We start from the raw sequence: 21,333 nt of genomic DNA, 5'->3' as shown, positions 1-21,333 counted from the left end.
ATCCAGAAAAGACAAACGATTTAAAGGTTACGTCAGGTTATGTCTTTCAGATTGTACCGAAAATATGGAAATCCTGGTATCCCAATTGCACATTAAAATTTTAATGTGATTTGCATTAATCGTTAATAAAAACCTTCCAAAGGTTTCCCATGGGGTAATAAATATTTTTCAAACAGCCTAAGGGGTTTCCATCCAAACCAAACTGATGCGAATTTTCTGCAATGGGTCACCCCTAATTCTCTACGGAAAGTAGATCTTCAAGTTGATTCATGAGTGATCTGTTGATGTTTCAACTTTCTCAATGACTTTTAGAAATATTTTCTTCCTGAATTTCCGTACCATGTGGCGTGGAACATGTCTAGCACAAAAGTTCAGGATTACAATGACACCCTTACTACTTTTGTTACTATTTTACATGTATTGCGTGTCTCTTGCATATTTATATGTTTTTTTTTTACCCTGACTTGACTAGGTCTTTCTCCGACATTAAATGACATGGATGGGACCTATTTAATTCTAAACTATTTGTTTTCCTCACGTTTCATGACACATTTCTACTATTTGGGTTTCATATTGAGTGGTATATGTTCCTGTTTTTTTCTCTTAATGCATCACTCTCTATGGCTTCAGATTTCGTTGGGTTCGGAATGTGAAACCCAGGGGCGAATATAAAATTTTGCAAATGTGTCTTTAGAATGCTAAAATCTCTGGCATTCAATCCACTTCTGGACGTATTATTAAAATTCGAATGGACAAATTAATGAATTTTCGGAGCTTCTTAATCGATTTCCAATCTAATAAATTTGTGTGTTTTATAGATAAAATCCGATTTAAATATATACATACTTACACATTTTCTCATATGTTGAATATCTTTTTTTATGAAAGAAATTTTTGTCATGTTTTTGCCTCCTCTCGAGATGCGGTTGATTCAATAAAACAGAAAATATTGTAAATCATAAAGAGAGTGAGAAAGACCCAAAGAGATCAAAATCAACCTGTCGAACTGAAACACTTTTTGTCTGATGATGATGTCTTTAAAAAGGAGATTGAGAGACGCAACGTGTTTGATATGTGTAGTACAATTATAATAACAATTCAGAGTCCACTCAAAAAGTTGTGAGTTTGATGTATCTACCATTCATCTCTCGCGGGGATATTTGCTCAGAGAACGTATCAAAAGAGGCAAAAATTCTGAACTTCATATAAATCTCTGGGTGGTCTTATACACCAGGGCAGAATTTCTCATCGAATATTATAAGTATATCTTCTTATGATCAGATTTATCAAAATGATAATTACACCCAAATGATACACATTGTTGAGCATGTTGTATTACAACACTTTTAGCTTCATGTGCCACCGATCTTTGGACATAAATTAATGTGTTAGGAACTGGATGAGAGAGAAGGTGAGATTGAAATTCTAGAAATGCGTCATCTTGACATATTGCATAGAGGAAGGCAAAATTGTATTAAAATTTAAATTTCTGCTTTCAAGAGTTTTCGTTTTTCAAAATCTACTGGGTCTTTATATTTCTCTTAGTAACAATATCCGATTTTGTTCAGAAATCAAGCAAATTATTAATTTAATCAATAATTCAGGAATTTAACTAGTTTACTAGGTGATGGGAAAGGGGTCATCTTAGTTTAGAAATAGATATCTCTATCCGTTTAGCTTCTAAATTCATGAGAAGCAGTTAAATGAAACCGATCAATTGTGCGCACCATGCCTTTTCCAAATCTCGCTTCCCGAGAGTGAAGGCCTCTATACATTGGGAGCAATTTTCATCAAAAATTGCATTTTTGACAGAATTTTGACGTTTCTGCCTACAGCACTGCAGCCAATTTCCTTCAAAAAAGAAATTTTTGACGAAAATTGTTCTCGATGTGTAGACACCTTAAGCGATTGCAGTGCACAATACAATTGGTTGAAGTTGTGCAGCAAATCAAGCAGAGCATGTGGCCTCTAATAGCTCAGTTGATAGAGCACTCGTCTAGTTAACGAGAGGTCTCCAGTTCAATTCTGGGTGGTGGAAGGAATTTTTCTTATCTCCACTGAGAAAAAACTGGATGATTTGAGTGTCACATGCTCTGATTGACGATTCTCTGTACATAAGTATAATAAACATTAAAATAAATTCGCAAAATTCTCACAAGAAACGGATTTAGCTTCAAACTTTCGATTTTCTATATATTTTCTTATATTTTCTCAAATTCAGTCATTTGGTCCGAAATGTCATGAGAATTAAGAGAAGTTCGAGCGTAAAACTGTTTGAAATCCAATGATTTTATGTTCATCAATGCGTTATGATAGTTCATGATTGAGGATTTTTATGGAATTTATAATAAACGGACGGACGGACGGGAACAGTTTTTATCCATCCATATATTCGTGATCAGGAAGTGGCCAAATACATTCTGGCAAAGTTTGGGACCGATCGGAAGACATGAGATTTTGTTAGAATTATAGTAGGTGAGATTGTTAAGAATCTCACTTAATATGAATAGAAGGAAAGGCTTTTAAGCTTCGCTCATAATTCTCCTGCTCAGTAATAATCTTCTCGATTATTAAGGTTGAGGTTTTTCTTCTGTACCGGTTCGAAGGTACATCAGAGAGAACTTACCTAAAAACCCGTTGGAAATTTGAACGTTTAAACGGTTTAAACCGATGAGTTAAACAAAAATTCGCTTTTTGCAGTAAATGTTTACACACTATTGTTGACATTGCTGACAATTAGAGTGTCAAGAATACCGAAATTCGAAATGTCAGAACAATCGGCGCTAAAGCGGCGAGTACGTGAACTTGCACTTTTGATGATAAATAATTTTTTTTTATTTTTCCCTCTGCAAACTAGTGATTATGGAACTTGCACTTTAGGCTTCCGGTAAATTTTCAAATAGGTTTGGCATGGGTATGGTGGGGCTTCGTCTGTTCGAAAGGTTATTACTGAAAGAGACAAATATATCTTATTTTAGCTTGAAGGAGTAAGAGGTAAAATTTCAATCGATTGAATTTCACTCAATTGTTAAGGTGTGCCAGCGATATAATTTTAATTTGACAGAAAGAGACAGCTATATTTGATTTCAGTTTGAAAGAGTAAGAAGTAAAATTTCAATCAATTGAATTTCACTCAATTGAAAAGGTGTGCTAACGCCATACATTTTTTAAAAGAAAATTTAATAAACGTATCATTTAAATATTTAAAAGCATCTCGACTCTCGACTTAAAAGACAATTGACGCTTCATTTGTATAAAATATCAAAAATGTATAAAATGTATAAAATATGGTGTTCGATTCGAAAGGTTAAACTTTAATTTCGAAATCTGAACTACTTTTCACGGGAATTTTTGAAATGAAATTCGAAATTACTTTTTAAGTAATCAAAAAGCTGTAATTTGGTTGTCTAAAAGCTCCTCGAATAAAAAATAAATAACTATTGTTTCGTATAAAGTATCGCTTATGTTCGAAAATTCAAACTTTAATTACATTAGATAAATTTTTTACGCAAAGTTGTGAAAATCAATCAAATCCAACCTATATTGTGCAATAATTATGTGAAAACAATCTCGATGTTTGGATTTGTCATATGAAAAATTGAACTTTTGACATCATAAACATTTCGGAAATTGAATTATAAAATTTCTGAAGATCCTTAAGAATTTACGAATATCGAAAGATGTCTTTTTTAGAACTTTAAAAATGATTATTGACTTTTTTTGTCTTAAAGAAACTATGGTTAAACCGGCTAAACCTATCCAAAATATCAATAAAATTACGAAATCTTAATGAAAGATTTATGTGTATTGTGGAATTTTAATAATAAAGAAAAGAACTAAAAAGAGATCATTTAAAATAATATAAATTTTAGATGTCATAAACATGACTGACCTGCCCAACTTTCCTCTACAAGTTTCAATAAATATTTTCGAATATGCATTTTGGGAATTTGTAAGAACTTTCAATTAAACGTAATTTATTATCTACCATAGATGCGGGTAACTTTGATCTCCAGGGGTACTTTGTCCCCTTCCTGATCGTGAGCTTTTCTTTAATTCTAGCACTTAAGGATGGTCTTCACAGATCAGATTAGTAGAAAAGATCTTTATTTTTAAGTGCTAAAATTAAAAAGAAAAACTTACGAACAGTATTGCCCTCTTACTTAGTTATCCGAAAATTTTGAAGTTCTATTTGAAAAGCCAAAAAAAGACATTTTTACATCTTGATACTTTCGTAAGGTGGCTGAAGTACATCATGTTCGAATTTCGAAGTGCTCAAACGCCAAAATGTGTCGATCTTCACTTTGTTGTGAGGATAAACACAAAATGACGACGTTTATTGTTTCTGTTCCATTATTTAATTACTAAATAATCACTTGAGTAATTCTTTTACGAGATTATAGTGTGATGTTTTATAAAGTTTCCCCACCTTGTTCAAAAATTTAGTACAGTAGAGCCTCGCTATAGTGCATATTTGGTTCCAGATTTGACACTTGTGATTGAGATTTGACTTTTAGTATTGAAATTGCTCAACGACTTCCACTTTCTTTGCGATTGTGGTACTTGTCCTCGCTCTCTTCATTATTGATCACAATTATCACAACTACTTAATAAAGTTTGCCAAAAATATTAAAATAATTTTGACAACATTGCATGTCGCGTACTAAAAAAAACATAACCTAACTTAAAATCAGTGTTTTGAAATCAACGGTCGATAAATTGTGAACTATAGAGCGATGGCCTATAGCGGGGTTCTACTGTAACACTAAAAAAGGGGATCCTCTGCTTGTTATCTTTTGCACTCAATGTTACTTTTCAATTTCCATGAAATACAAACAATCTAACAATTTTGTCAAAAAGTGAAATATACAGCAAATCACTCACTTTCTTTCATTCTTTCTTACTGTGCTCTATTCCTTGTTAAATTTTGGATAAAAATAAGATACACGATCTAATCAATTTCTCGACACTTTCGAAATTCGATACTTTTTTTCTACACGAACTATCTTGATTTGTTCGAAGTGAAAGACTTGTTTTGGCCAATTTTTCATAAATACATTTCAATATTCCAAGTGAAAATCGCAATGACAAAAAAAAAAGAAGAAAGACCAAAGAAAACCAATATGAGAATTGTATATATGAGAATTCGAAATTAAATTCGAATTCTTCGAACATCAACGACTTTTTGTGCAAATAGAGTTCCATTTACCTTTTACCCAAGACACTATTGCAGAATCAAATTCTACTTGTGTTTGGACCCAATTCAAAGGGAGTAAGATTACCACGGTATGTTAGTAGGGCACCCCCTACGTAAGCTATTAGACAAGTAACCACACCTTTTAAATCCACGCTTCATTTGTTAATTACCTAAATTCATTTTAAAAATCAATTCTTTAAATAAAATCACCCTATTATTGTCATCATCAGATGAGAGAGGCCGGCAGATTTATTTCACACTTCTTTAAGCACAAAAAGGCTTCTGGTTTTTCACGTGGTGACAAATTTTTATTCGAAGATGCTTCGTTTTTGCTTTACCTACGGATAAAGAAAGAAAGAAAAAAAACCCGAAATCTATCTATTGATTTTGCCGGTACCTTTTTGGTGGGATTAACAAATTGATTGGTTACTGAGAAAATTCCAGTTCAAAAATCATTTTGTGTTCGGGGGACAGCCGAAAAAGAATATTTTTCAGTGAAAAGAACATTTGTAAAAAAAAAACATACCAATATTCCTAGCAAAAGTGCGAAAGAAAGAGGGAGCCAGACTTTTAGGAGAGAAAAAAAGTGCTTCATTTCATGTCCGGGATTATGGCCAGGCTTTTTTTTCCTCCTTGTCACTAGTCCATCCGTATGGAGTGTATGAAAGTTGTCTTTAAAATTCCTCCAGTGTTTCTGCTACTACGGGATAATCTCTTTCGGGTGAATATCATCCTCCTCACCAGAGAGTTACAGTGTGTTCACTTTATATTTTTGTAGGTCGCAAACAAATTGCAAAATTTTCGTGGAATTCTTTTATTTATTTTTTTTTATCACTTATATTCCCCTTGCCAGAAGATGATGTAAAAAAAATCAAAGCAAAACCAGAAAGAAATGTTTGTCAAAGAGACAGTTAAAAATCTTTTTTTTTATTATTACTTTTAACCACGATATTACTGATCACTCTCCTCTTTCTTTCTCTCTTTTACTGATTTATTGCACCTTTTTCCCGGTGCTTTGCCAATCTCATGACACAATTCGTGATCTTTTCTGTCACCTATCTCCATGTTCCCTCCTTGTTTCTTTTTTCTTTTCTGTTTTTTTTTTCTTTTTGTTTCTTTGACCCTCCATCCATAACTCTCAAAATGATCATTTTCTTATCTAAATGAATGAAAGTTTTACACACATTAATCGAATTCTGGTGGTTTTTCTCTTGTCTCTCTCATTCTCACTCATTCTTTCCTTCCACTTCAATTTTTCCTCCTAAATGGATCATTAAAGTGCCTTCTTCTTGTGGAGTGTTTGTGATTTTTGGGTGAGTGGATACGAGGATCGATTACATTGGGTTTTGGTGTAGACCTCATGTCGTCACCTTCATCGCAAAGTGCTTTCAAATTTTTCGATTGAGGATCAATCTCAAGGGCCCTCTCTCAAGTGGACGACTTATGCCACTTTATTATTCTCCTATTACGCCTACATTTTAGTCTGATTCTTTTTTTTTTGCAAAACCGGAAGCATTTTGAAAATGGTCGATTTACCTAACAAATATCAATAAAATATCAAAGGTATCAAGTGGAAAGATGCGATATCGCCTTAATAAAACACTAGCTTTATGACGTAAGGATCCTGGGTTCGATTTTCGTATCAAATACGTATATAGTAAACATAGGGTAAAGGCTCATAATTTTGTCCAGTCTGCTTATAAGCATCGATGTTCCAAGTTTGCAGTGAGATATTTTCAATACTAATTGATTTTTTTGTTACTCCCTTTTCACAAGGGTTGTTTAGAAACTCGGCTAGCTATTTGTCGTCTTTTTTTTACTAAAATCAGTTTTAATACGTTTTAAAATGAATTGATATGTAGAAGTGAATTTTACTCTTATTTTGGACAACTTGGTTATTAATTTGGACAACTTGGCTGTAAATTTGGACAGCTAATCCGTCTCAACAGGATGCCAATTGTTCTTCATTTCATGAAACAATGTTACCAAGTCCTCTTCCTGTTCATGTAAGGGAAACGTATAATGTCAAAAGAAACCCGGAAACTTTCCATATCATTCATTAAAGTGAGTTGACTTCGGTACTCCAAGTATTATTCATTAAATATTGGAATAGAAATCCATAATTTTAATCAATTCATTTTTAGTGTCCAATTTTACGCTCAAAGTGTCCAAATTTAGAAACCGTCCAAAATTATGAGCCTTTCCCCTATGTGAACTACTCAAAATTGATTTAAAACTGCTTCAAATCCAGGTATTCAAAAGGGTTCCCAATATAATGGAAAGCTTGTACTTTTAGCTAAAACAAAACTTAGTAAATAGGGCGTAGAAGATTTAACATCGAAATACAATAAAACAAATTTCGATGTGACTAAATATAACGTGATAACTTTTATCCTAGATGACATGAAAATAGGCGAATTCAAGGAAATACAGTGGGACCTCGATAGAGTCAACTAATTATTTCCAGGCCTGTTCACTATTGGATTCATTGACTCAATCGGAGTCCGAAAAAACCAATTAAAATGTGAAATTTTGATATAAATGGGTATTGTTTTATGTTTAGACTAGATCATTGATAAATTCAAAATGATAGTAGAATATTTTATTAAATTAATCCATATATTCTATACCCTCTGGCCCAAAAATGTCGTGTGTTTAGGCAAAAGTTGGAGATTAAGAAATGATTTTTAAGAATATTTTTATTATTGGTAAATACACTCAGTCCTGGGATTATGCACATTTTCGGGACCGAAAAAACTCGCGAAATGGCACTATTCATCAAGAAAATTCACATACCCACAGGCGATTTCAATTTTAATGAATTTGCTTGAAAATTTTATTTTTCTGTTGCTTATTTTTGTTTTTGATCCAAATATTCTTTTAAGATACTGATACTTTAAATTAAAAATGTAAGTTAAAATAAATTTACACATTTTGTTTAGAAGAGTAATTTTTATGATTGTTTATCATGTACACTTTTAAAAGAAGTAAAGTCTTTAAAAAGTTAGAATAAATTTAGAAAAGTTTCTTCACTATGTTGTACTCAAAAAATTTAGCATCCTGTACGTTTTTTTGTAATTCGAGTTTATTTTTTTTTGTTTTTGCCATAATATTGTTCACTTACAAATTAATGAAAGCTCAAGATTCCTTACATTGTGATCATAGACCTAATCAAAAAATCTTAAGAGAGAAAAGACAAGAGAACTTTTAATCGGTCAAAAAGCCTAAAATCACGTAAAGAAAATTATTTTGTTGGAAAATGATTACACGGTTAATAAACCTACGAATTTTATCACAAAATTACCATGTTCTTACATAAATATTTTTTCTTGTGTTCAAAGTGTTACGTTGATACACAATAAGACTGGTTTTTATTTCGAAAGGATCATATTAAATCATATAATGTTATTAGTTCAATAGTACAAGAAAAGTTGACTCTATCGGAGTCCGTAGAGTAAAAAAATAGCTGTTGACTGTAATGAAGATTTACTCTATCGGGGGTTGACTCTATCGAGGTCCCACTGTATTACAAAAATTCAAAATAAATATTCCATGTGAAGAAACCATAAAAACGGAATCCTCTCGTTCAGTAATAACCTTCCCGATTTAAGAGCTCTCTTCAGTTGAGGTTTTTTCTTTACCGATTCTAAGTTGTATTAGAAAGAACTTATTTAAAAACCCGTTGTAAGTTCGAACGTTTAAACCGACGAATTACACAAAAGTGAGCAATTTCATGAAATTGACATTTATCTTAATAAAACTGCGATTAAAACATTTCGCCATCCTGAAATTTCACAAAACTACACAAAAATTCGAATATCGAAATTCGAAATGACAGAACAATCAGCGCTAAAGCGGCTGGTATAAGAACTTGCACTTTAGGTTCCCGGTTGATTTTCGAATAAATTTGGCTTGGCTTTGGCTTGGTTTTGTCTCTTCGAAAGGTTATATAAAGGTAAAAAATTTTGACAGCCACCAATAGCGCTACCCTGATGTCATACGTCAAAGAAAACTTTCAGAATTTATTTTCAAAATTCGGAACTGTTCAACTTAGATTCTAAACAGTTCTAGGATTTTGACAGCCGTTTAAAGCGCCGTATTGCCATATGCAAAAGAATTTTTACAAAATCAAATATCGACAATTCATGTTAAGAACCCTAGGCAACTTAGCACAGTTTTTGGACTAATTCAGAGACTTCTTTAATTTCGAAACTAAGGTTCAAATATATCCAACTCAGATTCTAAACAGTTGAAGATTTTGACAGCTGTCAATGATGCCATCTTTACGCCACATGCCAGATTCCAGACAGTTTAAAGAAGTTGGCAGACGTTATTGGAGACATTTTTATGTTATATGGAAGAGAATACTTTAAAAACCTTAAATCGATATTCTCAGTTTGAAAGCCTAACCAACGTACACGTACATGTTCACGGAATTAGAGAGCTATCTGTTTTTAAAATTTTTGACACTTGCATACTCTAAATTCTTTAAAAATATTCACAAGTGATATTTTGACATTTGAAGCTTTCCAAGTTTTAAATTAATTTCTTGATAAACCTTGATCCTAAAACTCTTGGTCAAATATCCTATTTTAAGAAATCAAAATTATGATTTCTTGCCATTCTAACAAGTATCTTAATACTTTGCAGCGGCGGTTAGAAACAACTTTACCGTGGCGCTCCATTCAACAGAAGCCCTGATGGCGGGCTTTCTCAAGTCTAGTGACTTGGGACCTCATCCACACACCTACGGAACACCGCACCCCCATCACGGTCACCCCCATGGACCCCTACCACCCGGAATGCCCATGGCTTCCCTAGCACCCTTTGGACTACCACATGGACTGGAGGCGGTCGGATTCCCCCAAGGTATGTGGGGTAAATATTCAATTTTTTTCTATCTACTTTATCAATAAACTAAATGTGCTTATTTTTTTTATTTAAGTAGAATAGTGTAGGATGTAGGATGGCATTTTGAAGTTATCAAAATGTCAGAGAGTGTCAGAATGTAGAATCTCATATTAAAAAAGAAACAATGTAATTTTTTGAAGAAAGTATTAATTTCACCGGGCAACCCTAAATTCTTCTGTCAAGTGAAGCTATCAAATAAATAAAATTTGTGTAATTTTCGCAAGACAGAACTCTATTAGCTATTATGAACGTTACCTACCGATTCTCGCCGTCTTTTACGTTGACAAGTGTCAAATATGACACTTAAATGTCAAGTGTCAACTAAGTTCAGCAAACAATGTAGCTTCCTAAGATCATTTTTCATAATAATATGAGCTTCTACATTCGCACTTAAATAAACTTTTTGTACTTCCAAGAGCATGCTATTATCTGGAAATTGTTAAAACCAGAAGCCCCCAATGAGACGATCTCCAAGGAAGTACAAAAAGCCATCAATCATCACCAATAAATAATTTTACCTTTGATGTTACCACTCACAGTGATTCACGTCTTATCTCACACGTATCCATGATTTATGACTACAACAGCAGAAAATAGAATGACAATTAAATCATACTGAAAATCACAAAATCAACCCCAGTTGCAAATTGTTGGAAGATTTAGGGACTCTACCTTTCTATAAGTCCTTGTCTTTCATCTTTCATGTTTGCGCTATTATTTTGTGATATACATTAGTTAGAATTTCGTAAGTAGCGCACTGTTTAATTAACCTAATTAAATAGTCATTTATTCGGATATATAACGACATTTTGAAATGAATGTGATCGTTTTCCATGAAGAATCACCACACTAAAGCCCTATGGTATCTCTCTTTTTAGACACATTATTGGGGAATTTTAGAAATTACAGTACTGTCACGTAAAATTTGATGCAGTGATTTAGTACAATTTTGAGTCAAAGTTTTTAGTGACTTTTGGCAAAGGTTTAGACAGAGAATAAATCATATTTGTGTATTGTTATTGATATAGAAAAGAAAATGGTAAATGGAAATTGACAATAAGACGAAAATATTGCAGGTTAATGACGTCATATGGTATAAAATTTTACTTACCTTATCGACAGTGTTTAGTGGTAAACAAATTACATGCATATCATCTTTATAGTTGTCTTGAAAGAAATCCTAAAACTAATATTGCATGTAAACTTTATTACCCTGCAGAGAAAAACATAAAATAGGCATAAATAAATATTGCGTGTGCGTAAGTACGGAAGATTGTATTAAAAATATCCGCAACTGTTGTCTATATAATATAAACTAGTTTCTCTAAGTAGCATTTGGGTGTTAATATTTCTCAACTATAAGATAAATATTTAATAAAATGCATAATTGCTTAATGGTATATAAACTACCAGTTGTTTCCTTCTAGGGGGAGTTTTGTACAGCTTCGTACGGAAAATGATGTTCAAGATTTAAGATTTTTTACTGAATGCCACATAGATCAAATTAATTATATCAGTACGTCAAAACGGTCAAAACAATCTCTTATTCATTAGGTGAATAATTCCGCTTCACAAAATTCCTGAAAATCCTTGGATTTTCCTCTACAGGAAAATGAAAATTTAGTGGCGATTTTTACGAAGCTGCCCTGATTTGCTTAGCTTCGTACAACATTTTGCCTACCTATGTTAGCCTTATTTACCCCGGAAATATTACACTGGTCACAAAAATTTGGGCATCACTACTTAGATGGAACTCTCATCTATTTATTTTCACCGTCCGTATGAGGTATCGCGCATTAAATAATCAATTTTATGCTATTTTTCTAACAAATGTTTTTTTAACACTTGGAAAACCATTTTTGCACTGCATTCTGACAATCAATAAAGTGTTTGGTCAGGTATGATTCTCTCATAATCATACTCAATGGGGAGATATTAGGCTGAAAATATATACACCACTTCCAGACACTTCCACAATTTTTATGGAAGAGCCCTTTACACTTCCAGTATTTCGGAAGACTCCCGAAAAAGCTGCAATACTTCCAGTACTTCCAGCACTTCTTGCACTTCATGCACTTCTCATACTTAGGAACCAGCAATTTATTCAACATTATGAAAAATCTAATTAAAAAATTTAAAAAATTCCCAAGAAATTTATTTTTACGTATATTTTTGTAATATTTCGCTTATATTTTGAATTTCTAGCGGTAGATTGTCTTGCATACTAACACTGTGCAACAATTTTGAACTTTTTTTTTGTCCCTGGGTTCTCATGCTATTTTTTCTATTGCTAGGGTCAAATGATTTACGAAAATACTTATCATTTTGATTTCATTTGGATTTTACGCCTGGAATCTAGGCAAAACCGTTTTTGCCGTTTTTTGATACTTGTGTTCCTATATCTCCGATTCTGCTGAACCGATTTAGTTCTCACTATGGAATAATTTAGTCTCCTTTACATGCCCGATAAATCCGCTGAACAGATAAAGTTCGTACAACTGACACCAGGGGCGCTGTAGTCTCATAAATGTCAGAAAACATGGGAAAATCGAACCTTTTAGCAACTTTGATAAAAAATATCTCGAAAACTAGGACTGTCCCTAACAATCTGTTTTGTGGGTTTGATAGAGAATTTAATCAGCTACATTTTCGTCCATGTACAACTTTTCTCTCAGATTTTTTTTAACCTCGATATTGAAGTTCAAACGAAAAACGAGCACTCAGCCAACTAAAGAAAAACTTAACTATTTAGGTTTTATGAAGCTGCAAAATTCAATTTTCCCGAGCTGCAAAGGTGTAATTTTTGTGAATTTCCCTCCACTCACAAAAACGACCCCCTTCGACCAAAAGATTTTCCCGGTATATATTAACTCTGTTAAACCTTCTATAACTGGGAAGAGTTATTTTTTCGGAAAGACACTTGAAATTTGAATAATGCATGAAATATTCCACATAAGAATTATACTATTTTAGGCCCATTTTTTTATTTTTACCTTTTTGACCCAGGAAAAAAGGCTTAGGCTTCCAAGTTTGTTAGGAATTGTGAGATGTTGGACTAGCTTTTAGAATATGTGACAATGGTTGAAGTTCTTTTAGTAACTTGGAAAAAAAATAACTTTTACGAAGCTGCAACATTTTACGAAGCTACAAAACCTTTTCCTACATGTTACTGATTTGCAAAAAAGAAAAAAAGAAAAAGAAATTTAATTGTTTTTTCCGCCTGGTTTCTCTATCATACATGAGGCAACAAACTTTTGACACCTACTGTAGATCTAGTCATCTTGCTCACTCACTGTTTTCTCAAATGTGGTTCATAAATAATTATTTTATGTGCTGTCTCATATCGATTTGTCAGAATATAAGTCGAACAACTCGATTTTTTTTTACAAAAATCGTTTTATTCGCTTTTTGGATACACTGAGAAAAAAAGAGTGTGAGATTAACTTTTTTTTCTTCATAACTAATACTTTTTAGATATAACAATATATCAACATTTTTTAATGTTAATTTTACACCTTTTTAATGGTAAAATTAAAATGAAAACGGGTTAATTTAACCCCTAATACACCTAAAAAGGGTAATATTTACACCGATTTCGGATCAATACTGCAGGGTAAAATAAACATTTTCGGAATGTTATTTTAACTTTTTCGCATTTCTCTCCTGCTTTTATAGAAAATTTTGAAAACATGTTTACAAAGTTGTAACATTACGAAGCTGCAAAACCTTCCCCTACATTCTTCCATCAAAACTCACAAAATGTACAGCGACAACTTTTCAGGGACACAACTGTTGAACCTTAGAAGCCAATAGACAGATGGGATTTCCAGTAAATTTTCGATTACAAGAATTATTCATATAAGAATAACCTGAGAAATGATAGCAAGTTCTATCAATTAAATTGATTTATGTGACCACTAAATGCTTTTAGACACACCATGCCTACCTCTTACATAATAATTTAGCGTGGGTGAAAGTGGAGCTTTTATCATCCACGTCCAAAATGCTTTTCATCCACTGCATTTTATCAAATCCATGCGCTTTGATACATATTTCTTCACTCTCTGACATTTAATCAAATTTTTTTTCCACCGAATCGAATAAAAAGCAAAAAAGGAGGGTGAATGTCTTTCGTCTCAATTTTTAATATGCACTTCACGATTTGTTCCTAATTGATTTATGACAGCTGAGATGCTGATTTTTTATTTAAAACACTTTTTTTATACATAATGAATCCAATCACACATGCACTTCACTTTCATTTTGTCATATTCGATATACATTTCGCATTATGTCCAGACTTTGGACGAAACAAGATCACCGGCAAGAGAGTGGATTGATTGGGAGAGCTTGAGAAGACGATAAAAAAAAAGACCAAGCTGACAAATTTTGATCCGCATGCGACATTTAGTGAGAATTTATGTTTTATGAGAAACAACATGGTATAAACATCAGCGTAAAGAGGCATTTGGAAGAAATAAAGACACTTTCAGATAAGTCATTTGTCACATAATTGATTTATTGTGACGAGTATCGTGAATTTCTCACGAAACTTTACCAACTCAATCACAAATTCACGACTCTATCAGCTCAAAATCACTCTTGAGGATTTCTTTCTTACGAATAGATCTTGTAGAAATAACATACAGGGACATAGAGAGACATTTAGATCGGAATCCTAAAACACTTCAAAAATATTCGTGAAGTCCGAATAGTTTACCGAATAAAATACATTCGAGATATTAGCGAATCCCAGAAAAAGTATTCAGGAAACCTATAAGAATCCCAAGAAAATATTTCGCAAAATTGAAGAATCTTAAAGGTGAATCCCAAGAATACTTTCAAGTTTTTCGCGAATCCCAAGAAACTAATGCTCAAAGTCATATAATTCCATTAAAGTATTCGTGAATTTCGAAAATCCCAATACAGTACTTCGCGCAATCCAAAAATTTCTAGAAAATAGTCCGAAAAACTATAAGAATCCCAAGAAAATATTTGCGAATCCCAAGAATACTTCCAAGATATTATCGAATCTCAAGAAACTAATTCTCAAAGTCTTATCATTTCAAAAAAGTATTCGTGAATTTCGAACATCCCAAGAAAGTAATTTGCGAAACCATAGAATACTAAGAAAGTATTTGCGAATCCCAAGAAGACTTCCGAGTTACTCATGAATCCCAAGGAAATAAATCACGAAATCATAGAATCCTAAGCAAGTACTTGTGAATCCCAAGAATACTTTCGAAGTATTTACGAATCCTAAGAAAGTAATTCGTGAAATCATAGAATCCCAAAAGAGTATTCGTGAATTCTAAGAATATTCCAAGTATTAAATTATCATCATCCTCATTTTCGATCGCTTATCCTTATTGGGGTCACAGGCCAAGATCCTGAATTTGATTCAGCCACCTTGTCCTAGGTCTGTTCCGAAGTCGAGGTCTTTTCACAATGGCTTGCATAGCTTTTCTGGGGAATCTTACAGAAGAATCAAAATCAAGAATCTCAAAGGTCCTAAGAAAATATTCGGTAAACCTTTAAAAATCCCAAAAAAGGTATTTCGCGAAACAGAAGAATCCTATGAGGAAATATTTCCGAATCCCAAGAATACCTCCAAGTTATTCACGAATCCCAAGAAAATAATTTGCGAAATCGCAGAATCAGAAGAAAATATTTTCGAATCTTGAGAACGTTTTCGAGATACTCACAAATTCCAAAATAAAGAGAATCCCAAGAATAATGTACGAAATGGCAGAAACAACCCATTACATCAAAATATAAAATAAGTAAATATATTTGCGAATACCAAGAATATTTCCAAGTTATTCACGAATCCCAAGAAAATAATTTGCGAAATTGTAGAATCACAAGAAAATATTTGCGAATCTTGAGAATGCTTTTGAGATATTCACAAATTCCAAAAATAAAGAGAATCCCACGAAATCTACGAATCCCAAGAATAATGTACGAAATGGCAAAAACATTTCGCTACAATAAAATATAAAATAAGTAAATATATTTGCGAATCCCAAGAAGATTTCCAAGGTGTTTACGAATCCCAAGAATATAATTCGCGAAATCACAGAATCCCACAAAGATTAAAGAGTACCATAAAAGTATTCTCGAAACCCAATATACTCCCAATCCGAAGAATAAATATTCGCGAATCCCAAATATTCCATAAAAGTAATTCGACCAATCGAAAAGTTCCAAGAAAATATTTTCAAATTCTAAATATATACTTCAAAGATATTCGCGAATCCCAAGCATCCCTAAAAAGTATTAGTAAATTCTGAGAATAGTTTAGAGATATTCACGAATCCCAAGAATTCCAAGAATGTAATGTATTCATGAATTCGCAGAATATCCCGAGAACGAAGAGAATACTACAAAAGTATTCGCAAAATTCAAGAATCCCAAGAAAATATTTGCGAATCCCGAGATTACTTACAGGATATTGAGGAGTATCCTAAGAATCCCACTAAAGCAATTCGCGAAATTCAAGAATCTCAAGAATGAGAATACTATAAAAGTATTCGCGAAACCGAAAAATCCCAAGAAAATATTGGCGAATCCCTGAATCCCAAGAAAGTAATTCGTAAATCCAAGAATCCCAATAAAATATTTGAATATTCAGGGAATATTTTCAACATATTCGCGAAATACACGAAAATATCGAAAAAGGACCTCTCGTTAACTAGACGAGTGCTCTTCCAACTAACTTGACACACGACTTTAACCAATTGCTATGTTGAAATAACTCTTTTTCGTTGTGATTTTCTATTAACTATATTTTAGAGTTGATTTTCCTTTTATTTAGGTGTAGTATTCGGAAGAGTTGTTTTAAATTTTTTTCTTAAAATTTACATGACAAAAGAGTGTAAATAACTCTTTTTAAGACTGAAAATAACTCGTTTTAAGAGTTAAAATAACTCATTTAAAGAGTTAAAAAAATCTTTTTTTAGAATTAAAATAACTCTTTCAAATCCCAAAATGGATATAGTAAGGCCATGTAACTCCGACGATTGCAAAACTCGGATGCCGCGACCGATTTAACTCCGATACATCCACTTAAAATATAATTTATATTTTTATTTCTGTAATTAATTACTGTAGTATCATAATATAACTATTCTACTTTAAGAAAAACCAAAAATTATATTTTTATCGGTTTAATAAGTGGGTAAGAGAAATATTTTTTAAGCTCGGGTCAGCTGGGTTGTGTACTAAAAATTTAATTTCTGAGAAAATTTTGCTGTTGACAGCTCGTCGCTGGAAAAAGTTTAGTGTTTTTTCTATATAATAAAACATTATTTGCAATCAAAATTATTAATAAAAGTTAGTGTAGTTATTGATCTACAAGGTGAGTAAGAGTTTATTGATAATATATTAATAATTCATACAGAAATAAGTGATTTTTGTGAATGTTTACATTTCGATGCATGTCGGATGCGGTGAAAGTCAATGTTTTGGTTCAGAATTTGCATTGTTCAGGACTCTTTTTCTGTTTCAGATGCCAAAGGGAACAAAAGAAAAGACCTATAAGGACAAGCCCGACTCTAAGGAAGGTCTTAGGAATGCCTTGCAGTGTGTACGAGATGGTTCTACCATAGCATATGCATCCAAAACATTTAATGTCCCAAGAACAACACTGCACAACAAATTGACTGGCAGATACCCGGAAGAGTGCCCCAATGGCAGGCCAAACGACGCTTACAAAAGAACAAGAAGAAGAGCTTGTCAAATGGATCCTGGGATGTGAGGATGGCTGGCATCCCATCGGGAAGGAACAAGTTCTGGACAGCGTTAAACTCATCTGTGAGGTCTACAAAATTCCAAACCATTTTACAGCTGGAAGACCCGGAGACGTTTAGTTCAGGAATTTTCTTAAGCGTCATCCAGAGCTCAGCATGCGCAAGCCAAAATCCTTCTCATTGGAAAGAGCTACTGTTACTGCTGAAGACCTCACGGAATGGTTTCAGAATTGTCTTAAATATTTCACAGAACACAACCTTCTGAGCATTTCACCAGACCGTGTTTTTAATTGCGACGAAAGTGCCTTCTTTTTGACACCGGAAGATGGAAATGTCCTGTCCAGGAGAGGTTCACGTGTAGTTCCATCTCTTAAAAATTCAGGACCGAAGCAATGTATCACAGTACTCCTCAGGGTGTCAGCTACTGGCGAACTTGCTCCTCCAATGGCTGTTCATAAAACTGACATTACTCCAAAAATTGCCATTCACAACGCAGAAGGATGGAAAATGGGAACGTCACCACAGAGTGGCTGGATGGATGGGCCACTTTTCTATGCTGGTCTTTATTTCCCGAAAATTGTTTTCCAACATTCAGAGGAGTCCATTATCAATAACCAGCACGATCAGGCCACCGACAATAATCCTTCAAATGATCCAGTCATCCCTGGAAACCAACTCTCTGCAACTTCTGAGACTCAACCGATCTTCGACACACTAAAACAATGCTATTTCTGGCCAGGAGAAATTCCAAAACGTCGTCAGAAGAAGAGGGTCAAAGCCAGCAATGTCAAACACCAGTATATTGTATCTTCCGAGGAAATTATCGCGGAACAGGAGGAAAAATTGAGGCAGGATTTACAAAAAAAGAAAGAAATTGCTGAACGGAAGTTGACCAGAGAGAGGAACAAAAATATAAGGGCAGAAGAAAAGGAGATAAAACTAAAGGAGAAACACATGGTTAAGGAAAAGGCTCAAATGCCAATTGAAGCTGAAAAGAAAAAACGTGAAAGGAAGTCAGCCAAGAAAACCGAGGAAAAATCAAAGAATTGAGTGCAATCTTAAAATAAATAAAAATATATATAATTAAAAAATAAATTAATGAAATAAATTGATGGAATAAAACTCTAAAAAAATGTTTTTGAAATAATATCTTCTCATTTTTATGCATTAAACTTTTCCTTAAAATGAGCATCCGAGTTTGATCGAATTCAACGGAGTTACATAAAAGCGTCGCAGTAACATTCTTGCGCATATATTAATATTATCGTAATTTTATTAATTTTCATCAATATTATTGCTAAAATTCTATTTCTATTATGATTCTAAATTAAACAAAGAATAATTCTATTGATTTGGAATGGGGAAAAAATATTTCATCAGTCCAAAAACAAGCATTAAAGTCGCACTCTATGAAAAGTATCCGGATTACCTCTCTTTACTATATGTTTTGCATTTTTATGTTTTTGTTTAATTTTATCATTTCTTTATTAATATTTGCTGACCACAAGTTCCGTATGTTCCGAGCGAAATATCACGTATTATGCACGCACATGTCTTTATGAAACACTGTTAGGCATATTTCTAGTTGATGTTCCATATGAACTTTGTCACACGAAAATCTTCTTGATTGAAATATATTCTTAAAACGAAAACACTTGAGCATATACTTCAGTCGAGATGAAATTTTACACCGAAAAAGAGTAATAATTACATCGATATCCGACAATTCAATATATGAAATTAATTCAACTAGCACGAAGAGTTTCAACTCTATTTACTAAAATTTACAACGAAAAATAGTAACAATTACGTTGATATTCGTAGAGTTAATTCAACTCTACCATAGAGTTGTTTTAACTTTTTAGGTTTTTTTCTTAGTGTATACATAGCTTTTTTTTTAAAGGATTCACTAGATCTTAAAAAATCGCTATTTTGTTTGAAAGAAAAAAACCAATAAAAGTTTTTTTAAGCGTTACGACATTTCTTGATCAACCCGACGATACGTTTGTAAGCTCCCTCTAATACCCGAAGCCCCTGAAGCTGTTGAATGAAGATTCCATCATGTGTGAGCCAGAGAGCTTCTGTTTCTGCCCAGAAAGAAGACGTTCAAATGTTAGGAATTCCAGAAGACAATGTCCCAGAAATAGCTCCATATGGAGCCTTCCTTCTCCATGAGAATAAAAGAAACTCTAGAAGGGCAGAGGAATATGGGGTCTCAAAAAAGAGATGTTTTGGAGTCTGACGAGTGAATGATATGAAAGGTTATAAAATAAGTTTCGTGTTCGCGTTTTTGTATCAAAGAAGGAAAATACTTATATTTATTTCAAGTTCGGATGAGAGAGTGTGTCTTTTTGTGATGTGGATGAGGAATGCTTTTAAAATGACACACGGACTTTGTGTCACGAAACCCATTCAGCCGTTATATGATACCAAATCTGAGAGGCATTGACGTATCAATCACTCAAGTGTAATTGAAAAATTACACACGGAGGCGCACAAAGTGGAGCTGCGAGGCAAAAATCTCCCATGTTGCCCCCATGGGATGGTAAAAACCAAATAAAAAAAGGAAAGAAAAAAACTGAGGTGAATACGGACGATAGGATGATGGTAATATGTGGTAACACCCGTGGGGACGACTGAGTCAGATACCTTTTTGGAGTAAGAGATATACCTCTTGGGTCTTCTCTCCCTCATCTCATGTGCACCATACTCTCCTGATGGTGGCCCCCCGTGGAACAGAACCATCATGAGCGGGAATTAACTAGAGATCAGAGGAATTCTTTTTCGAAGGCGTTAGGGCTACTGGTTTTTCGGTGGACAAGTCATCTCTTGCGATTTCTTTCTCTCCATCGCACACTCAAGGAGTGAAATTAATGGTTTAAAATCTGCTTCCAAAGAGGCTAAAGTGACACAAGAACCGATATCAAGAGCATTTAGTAGTTGTAAGAGATGAGATTCAAGTGGTAACCATCTAAGAGCACAAGCATGTCCAATGTAGTAAAATGAAATCAGTATAATATTATTTATAGCGAGTGGTCAGTAATTATTTGGTCATCCAAATTATTACTGACTTATAGTAATTTGAGTTTACATTGATTTTATAACCGATAGGAAAATAAATTGGTAATTATAATGGTAAAAGTGGTGGCAAAGTGTCCCATGCTTTGCAAAGTACTCGAACTCGTGACTTAGATACTACACCTCAATTACTTTTGCATTATTTACCTTTAGCCGGTTCTTAACCGATTTGAACCGATTCATGGATCACTCAAAATATCCTCCAATATAGAATAATAGAATTTATTTTCTGACAAAACGATTTATCGGTTCATAACCGATTTATTATCCGTTTCAAAAACGATTTGAACTGATAATACTCATTCAAAACATTTTGTCCAAAATACATCTCATGAGTAATATAAAAGAATTTTGAATAAAAATTAGTTATCGGTTATAAACCGGTTCAAAACCCAC

General features: G+C 33.3%; 1 protein-coding gene across 2 annotated transcripts in view; it reads left to right on the top strand.

The window, feature by feature from the left end:
* Positions 1–21,333, top strand: part of LOC129806434 (homeotic protein ocelliless) — an 87,485-nt gene that overhangs the window by 33,727 nt on the left and 32,425 nt on the right. Inside the window, exon 2 of one of the 2 annotated variants that reach the window (XM_055855026.1) lies at positions 9,848–10,075. In XM_055855026.1, the coding sequence (XP_055711001.1) occupies positions 9,898–10,075 (178 nt within the window). In that variant the 5' untranslated portion in view covers positions 9,848–9,897. Of the gene's footprint in view, positions 1–9,847; positions 10,076–21,333 lie in introns of those variants that run through there. The other variant, XM_055855025.1, reaches the window with a different exon arrangement.

This window comes from Phlebotomus papatasi, chromosome 3 (genome assembly GCF_024763615.1).
Source record: "Phlebotomus papatasi isolate M1 chromosome 3, Ppap_2.1, whole genome shotgun sequence".
NCBI lineage: Eukaryota > Metazoa > Arthropoda > Insecta > Diptera > Psychodidae > Phlebotomus > Phlebotomus papatasi.
The sequence above is the reverse complement of the archived record's forward strand: the minus strand, read 5'-3'. Positions and strand labels throughout refer to the sequence as shown.